Raw genomic sequence first — 11,022 nt, 5'->3', positions numbered from 1 at the left:
TCACTTTATTGTAATCATCTCCTTCTGAGTAGTGATTTACTCTTCTGTAACTTTGTCTTTGAATTCTGGACACTGCGAATAACTCAGCATTTTCAAGATAAGAGTTATAAATGACATACTTGCATGCTAGCAAACTTTCTTATAATTCTTTCTACCATGTGAAAAGTCACATTGTGCTCATTTACACGTGAACAGTAACCAAACAGCATCAGTTAGGCAAAAAATGTGGCAAAGCGATAAAGAATCTTGTTATCTCTATACGCTGCTCTTAGTAGACTAAAATACAACTGAATGTGCCTCCTTATCAGAGCAGTATTTAATAAGCTCAGAATTTGTATGTGAAAAAGGAGGTTCTTTCAGTGCAATGACGTGAAATTATAAAAGGGAACCAAAATTTCTGTACTCTTTCATATCAGTTGTAGAAAGAAAGAAGCGTTTCAGTTATTTAACAGCACACTGCTTCAGAAGCATGAAGAGCCTGTGGTTTTTGCTACTCACTTTATTCTCTGGTAAGACACTGGATAATTTACATTTATATGTTTTATATACTACAAGCATATTTACGTTATTTTTGGGTAATTAGAATTAGGGTAAGCAAGAAATGATTTCTAACAGGTTAGCAAGACTGGTATTTATCTAAAAAAGCAATTTAATTAGCTTTAATAATTCTGTGTGTTTCTGTTGTCATGGTCGAGTTGATATTCTCACTGCACTGTCATTCTTTCTCAAACATTTCAAGTTTAGACTATATGTGTAGAGATTGTCAGGCACACAGACTGGCAGGAAGAAGAAAGGAGCAATGTGTTGTGTGTGTAATGGCTAATGCAAGTACAGGAGCTTTGAAATGAAAAGTCTGCAGCAAAGGAAATCAGACTTTTGGATGATGCGTTCCATGTGTTAACTTTATATTCTTTTTTCCTGGCAAATTGTGAAGCTTTCAGCAGTCACTAAAAAAAAATAAAAATATTAAAGAGTCAGACTTCACAGTGATCACAAATTGCATGCAAATGTAAAACCTGTTACTCGAACAATATTGTAAATATATGAGAGCACTCCACTGTTGTTTGTCTTTCTCCCCAGTTTTGAAAGGTGTAGAATGTTAAGCAAAAAGTATTCTTTACAATGACAGAAATCGAGTATTCAGTGTCTATATATCAAACTGTAATATACTAAAATGATAATGTATTATACTGTAATATGTAATAATGCACACATATCCAAATGATATATTTTCCAGATTCGCACAAATAACATTTCATTTCTTGGAAAGTAAAAAATAAAAAAAGAACGCCGTACCACGTCACTTGGGCAGCATACCAGGTTTAATGTTTAAAAACAATCTCATTTAAGTGCTTTCATTCCATTCAAGAATTAAACTGTAAAAGTAGCAGCTAAAGATACATGCATGCCCAGACATATACGTGCAAGCAAATATACATTACGTACAAAATGTATATAATGTACGCATACATATGTACACACACACACACACACACACACACACACACACACACACACACACACACACACACACACACACACACACACACACACACACACACACATCCTTCATGAGATAATCAAAACTTCATAATACTTTTCCATATTAAATATGTCAACAACTTATATCTTCTTAATTCAGTCATCTGGTAATACACATACAATCTTCATTTAGTCTACGTCCTACTCACTTCTTTCTGAAATATGCATTATAAAAGCATTGTTCTTCCATCTATTATATTTGCTTTTCAGTATTTCCTTGATTATTAGTATTCACCTACCCCATACCTCCACACATCAGCACTTACCCTGTGCCCCCACACATCAGCACCTACCCTATGGCTCCACACATTACCACCTACCTTGTGCCCCACACATCACCACCTACCCTGTGCCCCCACACATCACCACCTACCCTGTGCCCCCATACATCGCCACCTACCCTATGCCCCCACACACATCACCACCTACCTTGTACCCCAACACATCATCATATACCCTATGCCCCACACATCACCACCTAATCTGTGCCCCCACACATCGCCACCTACCCTATGACCCCACACATCACCACCTGCCCTGTGCCCTAACACATCATCACGTACCCTATGCCTCCACACATCACCACCTAGCCTATGCCACCACACACCAGCACCTACCCTATACCTCCACACATTACCACCTACTCTATGCCCCCACACATCAGTACCTACCCTATGCCCTAACACATCAGCACCTACCCTATGGTCCCATACATCAGCACCTACCCTAGGCCCCCACATATCACCACCTACCCTATCCCCCCACACATCACCACCTACCCTATGCCTCCACACATCAGAATCTACACTATGCCCCCACACATTACCACCTACCCTATGCCCCCACACATTACCACCTTCGATCCCTTGCTTGCTATCTTATCCTCACTTATGTTACATGTGTTTGTACAGCTCAACTCCTTCTCTGCTGTCCTGTTATATTGCACTCTCTTTGCTTTTATAACTTTCTCTGTAATTCTTCTCTACAAATAAAATTGTGAGAAGCACCTTGGCAATATTTTAAACTGTGCCATACTAACTCACTTCTAGACTATAGTCCCTGCTGGTGCTTGGGATCCACTGTTATCTCAGCTACTTCTTTATCTTGTGCTGTTTATGACCTGAGTTCTGGTGCATTGCCTTACATAGGTTCACAGTATATCCATACTTCTGTCACACATAATTATCTGTGTATTCCTAAACCAATAAATGTAATTATTTGTGCATCTTGACAGCAGTCTTGCATAGTTTTTCTTTCCATACTCACCTGAAGACTGTCTCTATCAGATGGACATTCCTGGGCAGTAAAATAAGTGAATACAAATAAATAAATATTACCCACCACCTTGCAGCCTGGCAGTTATTCTGGCACCCATATCAAGAATTAAAACGAAGACCTTCCTCAGTGTTATTTCTTCATGTTCCCTTTAATTTGCATCTTACTCCCGGTCAACAAATTTAAACAAATAAATAAATAAATAAATTTGCATCTTAGTTCTCTGTTCTCACTCTGTGAGTCTAAAACAGCCTCTGGATTGATTTAATTCAAGCTCGGGTTAGAAGACCTCTTAACTCAACATAATATAAAATAAAATAAGTACAGCGATATTAAGTAAATCTAAACCCCTCAAACAAGACTTCATTGTGCAGACCATATTTTTCAGATATACTGTATCCATACTTTGAACCACCATATTTTTCAGTCCTAGGCCTCAAACTGTGGGAATCTTCCCCTGATTTTTTTAAAGATCCTTCTTCTTACCCACTTTTAGACCAGAACTAAAACCCCATAACAAGACTCAAGAAAATACAACTTCTGTCTCTCTCTGATCTAAAACTTCACCTCTTCCTACCCTACGTCCCTCTGAGTCTGCTTTTCATTTCTATCCTTTCAGCATGCTAGCTTTCATATCCACTCTGTGTATAATGCATGTATACATTTTAATTTGTGAGTCACTCTGTATATATTATATTATGTATCTATTGTCTACCCTCAATCCAACTTTGGTATTCACTTTGTATATAATACAAGTACATATTACATTTTGTCTTTCACTTTGTGTATAATGTCATGTATTGTGTTTACCCTGGTCGGAGACTGAAACAGGTACAATGGGATTAGTGTTCTACCCCAGTTAACAAAGTCAAAATAAATAAACAGAGAAATAAATTCAATCAAACTGGTCATAAATTAATGATCATTTGGTAGAATTCCATCACTGAACAACACTAATACACATAAAACGCTCATTTCTGCATGAAAACACCCTTGCACTTTCAGAGCTAAAACAATCAACCCCAAAAATAAAAATCAGCATCTATCCATTTTTCACATTTTTATATATGTAGGCATGTAGAATTAACTGTCCCCACTTCTCTTGCTTTAGAGTCACTCTTCTACCGTCTTCGATAGTCATGCCTGACTATTGCCAGTCTTCGCTCATGCAATCCATCCATCTCTTGGCTAGATGCCTCCATCTTCTCATCATCTTCTTGTCTCTCCACAATTATCTTGTTTTCCTGCACATATGACCAGACCACTATAACCTGTTCTCCTTGACCTTTTCTGCATTTGGGACTACTTTGGCTTCTACTCGGATATCCTCTTTTCATCTGACCCATAGTGTGCTTCCTACCACTACTTTCTGGCTCGGTTATTCTCAGCTGCTTATCGTTTGGCAACGACATCAGAGAATTTGAGAGATTTTGCTTAACTCTGAAGCTGTCCTTGGCAAGAAAAAATGAAATTAAGTATTATTTTTTGCATGTGCATTGCTAGTTTTCATTGCATTCTCAAAGATTTCTGTGCTATTTATTGGTTTTCCTGCACTTACATAAAGTGATAAATTACATTTTTCCAGTGCTGTAAGGGTTGCTGTTCTGCAGTTATAGTACTCTAAATAAATTGCATCTGCTGTTTTCACTGTTTTTAGGCATCTATATTTGTGGTTCCATACTAGCTGAGCTCCAAACCAGTCATTTTACATTAAGATGGTCAGAGTCTGTACTCTTGTGGCAGGAGAGGGCTGATTTCACTTATGGGATTGCTGGTGGAAAATCTATAGTGTGCTTACCTGACTGGCCTGTGGGCCTACCTAGTTTAAAACTTGCTTTTTTCTGATTGTATATAAGCCTTGTGTTTGCACAATGCTGAGCTTCGTACAGCGGCAGTTAGTGGTGCCCTGTATATACTCAATCACTAGAAGTTATACCTTTCCCTGTAAAAAATACCTCTGAAATGTTCATGTCATGCACCACTCAAGAAGCAACTAGTTTGCAAGCTGAGCAGGATTGCACATAGGTAAGCTGTAGATTACACTATGTAAACACCCGTCTCTCATCCCGTTGTAAGCTGAGCAGCACTGACACATAGGTTAGCTGTAGATTACACTATGTAAACACCCATCTCTCATCCCGTTGTAAGCTGAGCAGAATTGCCACATAGGTTAGCTATAGATTACACTATGTAAACACCCATCTCTCATCCCATTGTAAGCTGAGCAGCATTGACACATAGGTTAGCTGTAGATTACACTATGTAAACACCCATCCCTCCTCCCGTTGTAAGCTGAGCAGAATTGCCACATAGGTTAGCTGTAGATTACACTATGTAAACACCAATCTCTCTTCCCGTTGTAAGCTGAGCAGCATTGACACATAGGTTAGCTGTAGATTACACTATGTAAACACCCATCCCTCCTCCCGTTGTAAGCTGAGCAGCATTGACACATAGGTTAGCTGTAGACAACTACTTAATTCTAAAACAGAGGAATACAGTTTTGTGAGAGATGTAGTTACACAGTGTCACTGGAGTAAAGACTGACATACAGACATAAAAAAGCCAAACTGGTTGCCTTTGACACACACACAACCACTCACCACACTTATTAAGAACCAGACCCGTAGATCTAAATATGCAGAGGTGCTCACATGTAACTTACCTAAACCTCAAAGGCCTCCCAGATGCAGTCTTCAGAAACTCTGCATGCACTCAAACAAGACAACCTGAACCACAGCACATAAAACTACATTTCATAGTGTCTCGACTACCAAGCCCATAAGGTGAACATCACACAACCCAATATTTTGGTCATAGAAGACTCCATTGTGTGACACACTGATGTTCCTCTCACCAGGCTGGATAAGGAGAAGGTTACAGTTAGTCGTCTGTCAGGGGCCAGAATTCACCAGATCACAGAAGCACTCAGGTCACTAAACCCCAGGTACCAGTATGACTCAGTTATACTTCATGTGGGCAAATATACCTCCTGGACTATATGAAGGGAGACATGATTGAGCTCTTAGAATATGTGTCACAGGCAGGTATGAGTCTAGCATTGAGCAGTATTCTACAATCTCCAAGAATGATACAACAATACCAACAGAAAATAATTGACTTTAACAATTGGCTTAGCTACTGGTGTCATTCCAAAGGGGTCTAATATTTCTCAGCCTCGAAGAATGTGATTGACTGGCCACATTACTTTGCCAGGGATGGTCTACACCTGTTGCCACTAAGCTTTTGGATATTGGCCAGAATATTATCCACCCCTATAGTGCCTTTTTTGGCATTACCAAACAAACAAACCTTCCAACATAGCAAAATTTACTCAGGATAAGGTAAAGGTATTATAGCTCAATGCTAGGAGTCTCAACAATAAACTACAATCCCTGGAAGCCCTCCTCACCTTGGAGAATGCTGCCGTCTGTGCAGTTACTGAGATATGGTTCAAAGCCACAGAGTGCACCCTGCCAGTGCAAGGCTATAATGCCTTTCACACATTCTGACCACCCACTACACATGAAAGGACAAAAGGTGGAGGTGTATCCATCTACATAAAGGATAAGTACACCTGAAGACTGGTCAAACAATATGATAGACTTAAGTTACTCCATCTGTAACTAACCATAGGAAAAATCCCTTACCATATCCATGCAATTACTGTCCCCCACCATGAACCAGGGAATCCAGTTCTCGTACCTGAATTTACTAGAATCACTTACCATTCAGCCCAATGCCATACTCATCATATGCATGGCTGATTTCAACTGCCCCTCCATTAATTGGCACAAATAACCACTAACATGCAGGCTCAAAGATTTTTAGACATGGTCAGTGCAAATGCCCTTGAACAGCTAGCTGCACTCCCACTAGGGGTACAAATATCCTAGACCAGATACAATTATTGGAGATCGTTGCACCCCTCCAAGTGTAATATCCTCAGTGGTTAGATCAGATCACAAAGCAGTCTCTCTTGAAATAAATATAAATCTAGAATCCCTACATAACCCCAAAACATTTAAGAACTTTTCTAAGGCAAACTACCGCCTATTAAGCAAAGACATAGCTAATTTCCAAGCTCTCTCAAACGTATAAATCACAATTGAAACAAAAGCCTTGTATGACTATATAAACAACTGTATAGAAATGGCAGTACCAGACTGAAATAAGCCTAAGGCAAACCGCAAAAACAAGTCACCCTGGTGGCCCCCTAATATAAATAGGTTGTCCAACAAAGCAAAGAAAATCCTGTGTAGAAGTAAGAAAGAATGTGCACAACAGAGCAAAAACTCCCTCATTAGTCTAAACGAGCAAATCAGGGGACTAGTCAAGTCTTCAAAAGCAAATTTTGAGGCAAAAATAGCCTCCCAAGCTAAGGATAACCATAAGGCATTTTTTGAATTATGACCACAATCTTAAGGGCAACCCAAACAATATGCAGAATTACAGCAAAAACAAAACCACTGTACCAGATAAAGTCCAGACCAGGCTCCAAAAATACAATGCAAGAAATCCAAACAAAAGCACTGCACCAGATAAAGTCTAGACCAGGCTCCAAAAATACAATGCAAGAAATCCAAGCAGGCAAAGAACATGCACAGCATAAAACCAAATGATTTCTTTAGTAAAAATATGTAAAAGCTTTCACGTAGTACTCCTACGCTTCATCAGACATATCTGATGAAGCGTAGCAGTACTATGCGAAAGCGCTTACATGTTTTTTGCTAAATAAATCGTTTGGTTTTATGCCATGTGTGACCTTTGCCTGCTTGGCTTTCTTGCAATATGCAAAATTAGTTGCAGATGGCATCACCTATACCCAGGCAAATCTGCTGACCAATAAATTTCATGTTCCCATCACTTCTGGCTACCCACCAAGAAATACCCTCCATCATTCCTTTACCAGTTATCACAAAAGAACAGGCCACCACTGCACTCTCTAAAACTAAAAACACAGCTTCAATGGGTCCCAACAATATCCCAGGATGCCTCTTAAATAGTTTGAAATAGGATCTATCTGGCCCACTAGAATCTCTATTTAACTACAACCTCCAGATTGGCTTGGTTTCAGTGGAGGACAGCACAGTCATCCCTCTGCATAAAAAGGGACCATCAACAGACCCAGAAAATTACAGACCCATAGGCCATTGAAAGAATAATCATGGACTTAATAAATAACGCCATAGGAAACCTCCAAACACCGGATCCAACCCACTTTGGCTTTGTCAAGGGCAGGTCATGCCTACTTAATCTGGTGGACTTCTTTGAGAAAGTCACTAGTGCCATAGATGAGGGTAAAGGTGCTAAGGCATTTGGGACAATTTTCCACTCAGGTATTATAGATAAACTCATAAAACTGGGTAAAAATCCCCAAGTCACCAAATGGATAGTTATCCCTCTGCATAAAAAGGGACCATTAACAGACCCAGAAAATTACAGACCCATAGGACATGGACTTGATAAATAACGACATAGGAAACCTCCAAACACTGGATAGCCAAACGGTTTATGAGCAGGACATATGTTGTTAGAGTGGGAGAATCCAGATCCAGCAAGAGGCCATTTACTAGTGGTGTGCCACAGGGCTCAGTGCTGGGACTCTGCTTTTCAGAATATACTTCTCTAAAGTCAAGGCAATATAGAGGACCTTAGGCTGACCACGTTTGTTGATGGCTGCAATCTGGGGACAATCATTGAAGCCTCCAATGATATAGATATCCTTCAGAAGGGTCTGACACAGACAAATGATTGGTGCCAGAGCCATGTCCTAAAAATAAATGCAAAAAATGCATAATCATACCCTTTGGGAAGTCAAATACCCCTGCAAATTACAGCATTAATAGCACACCCCTAAGAGTGGACTCAGAGGTGAGAGATGTAGATACACAGATAGAGTGTAGCCTGAACTTTGATCATCATGTGTCCACAGTAGTGAGGAAGTCCTTCTATGTGACACAGCTTATTATTAAAGACATGGCATCTAGATCCAAGGAAGTAATAGTTCTACTATACTCAGCCATCATCAGACCAATAATTGAGTCCAATTAACCTTTCAGCATATTCTTGGCCAGGCACTTGCAACAGCTACATTGGCCTCAGAGGTGCCTTACAGAAAAATACAGGGTGTAAACAACATGCCCTATGCAGATTGACTAAATGCCCTATCCCTTTACTCTGTTTCCTACCAACTATTAAGGTGCTATCTAAGCCTAACTTACAAGACACTCTCAAATGCAATCCAAATTGTAGCTTGCTACAGATCCCCCACCATGCCCCAAGATTCTCACTACACCTTTCTAAACATACTGGAAAATACTAAGATACAACCAAACACCATAATACTGGGTGATTTCAACTACCCTGCCATTAACTGGGAAAGATACTCGGGTACCAACACCTTTTCCCAACGGTTCTTGGAATTCATAAATTCCAATGTCCTGGATCAACTAATTCATTGTCCCACCAGGGGCTCCAATATCCTAGACCTGGTCATTACCAACATGGGAGATAGATGCTCCACACCAGTGGTCACCCCCTCATTGGTTAGGTCTGACCATAAGCAAATCACCCTTGACATCCACATCCCACCCCCACCCCCCAGTAAGGAAACCAACGTAAAAAAACTTCTCCAAAGCCAACTTCATGCTACTGAATTCAGAAGTGACAAACTTCATGACACTCATGCAGACGGGATCTGAACGTTCGACTGCTGAATCCTACACTAAGGCGCTGTATGAGCACATCCACTCGTGCATGAATCGTGCCATCCCAAATAGAACCAAGATGCTCTCCTCCAAAAAAAGGAAGCCAATCTGGTGGTCCTCTGCAATAAACAAACTATACAACAGAAGGAAGAAACTGTTGAAGAAGAGAGGAAAATCCCAGGATGCAAAAAACTCCCTCACCAGCCTCAGTAAGAAGCTGAGATCCCTCATAAAATCCTCAAAAGCTAGTTGCGAAAATAAAATTGCAAAGATTCCAAAGACAACCACAAGGCATTCTATGGTTATGTCAAGAATCTAAATGGCAATCCTCAGATCTGCTCTGAGCTACAACAGAATGGCATTAAATATACTGATCCCAAGGATATTGCCAATATCCTGGCAGATTGATTTAGTGCCAACTTCACCCCCCTCTCACCCCCTAAAGGGCCCATCTCAATACCAAAAGATTGTCAAATTCCAGTAATCATGGCCATACAGGTAGAAACCACACTCTCCAAAGCTAAGAATACAGCATCTGTGGGAACAGATGACATCCCCGGCTGTGTACTACATAAACTACAAAATGAACTGGCACCTCACATAAGTGTCATGTTTAATCATAGCCTCACCTCAGGCTTCATGCCCACTGTGTGGCGCACAGCTACAGTTATCCCACTCCACAAAGGGGATCCACCTTGGATCCCGGGAACTACCGTCCCATCAGTCTGATGAGCCTGATCTGCAAGGGCATGGAACACATTATCATGGAACTTATAAACAAAGACATTGGCAACCTTCAAATACTGGACCCCACCCAGTTTGGGTTTGTGAAGCACCGATCATGTCTTCTGAACCTGATTGACTTCTTGGAATCAGTCTCCAGAGCTGTGGATGAGGGTAAGGTGGTCCACAGAGCCTATCCGGACCTCGCCAAGGCCTTCGACACCATCCCCCCACTCTGGAATTATAGATAAACTTACTAAGTTGGGCATAAATCCCTATGTCACTCGATGGGTTGCTAACTGGCTTACTGACAAAACACAGACTGTAAAAGTAGCTGACTCCAAATCCAGCTCCAGACAAGTGACAAGTGGAGTACCTCAGGGTTCAGTCCTGGGACCACTCTTGTTTGGCATCTACTTCTCTGAAGTACAGGCTAACACTAAGGGACTCTGGCTAACAAAGTTCACATATGACTGCAAACTGAGAGCCATTATTGAATCCCCAAATGATGTGGATATTCTACAAAAGGATCTTACAGAAACAGATGCCTGGTGCCAGAGTCATGAGCTCAAGCTTAATGCCAAGAAATGTATAGTTATCTCCTTTGGAAAAAAACATGTACCCATGAATTACCACATAGGTGGCAGTACACTAAACACCGAAAGTGTGATAAGACACTTAGGGACACAGGTGGACAGTGGTCTCACCTTCGATAACCATATCACCACAACAGTCAGGTAATCCTTCTATGTGGCACACCTCATCACTAAGG

At 40.6% G+C, this 11,022-nt stretch overlaps 1 protein-coding gene across 1 annotated transcript in view; it reads left to right on the top strand.

Annotated features, from left to right (window-relative positions):
• Positions 1-398: 398 nt before the first annotated feature.
• The window catches only part of LOC122789795 (adhesion G protein-coupled receptor E3-like), a 1,074,489-nt gene continuing 1,063,865 nt past the window's right edge, over positions 399-11,022 (top strand). Inside the window, exon 1 of the mRNA XM_044057237.1 lies at positions 399-509. Coding sequence (XP_043913172.1) covers positions 470-509 — 40 coding nt within the window. The 5' untranslated portion in view covers positions 399-469. The remainder of the gene's footprint in view (positions 510-11,022) is intronic.

This window comes from Protopterus annectens, chromosome 15.part0, assembly GCF_019279795.1.
Source record: "Protopterus annectens isolate FY-2018-M chromosome 15.part0, PAN1.0, whole genome shotgun sequence".
NCBI classification, from domain to species: Eukaryota; Metazoa; Chordata; order Ceratodontiformes; family Protopteridae; genus Protopterus; species Protopterus annectens.
This window is presented reverse-complemented; position numbering and strand designations above follow the sequence as displayed.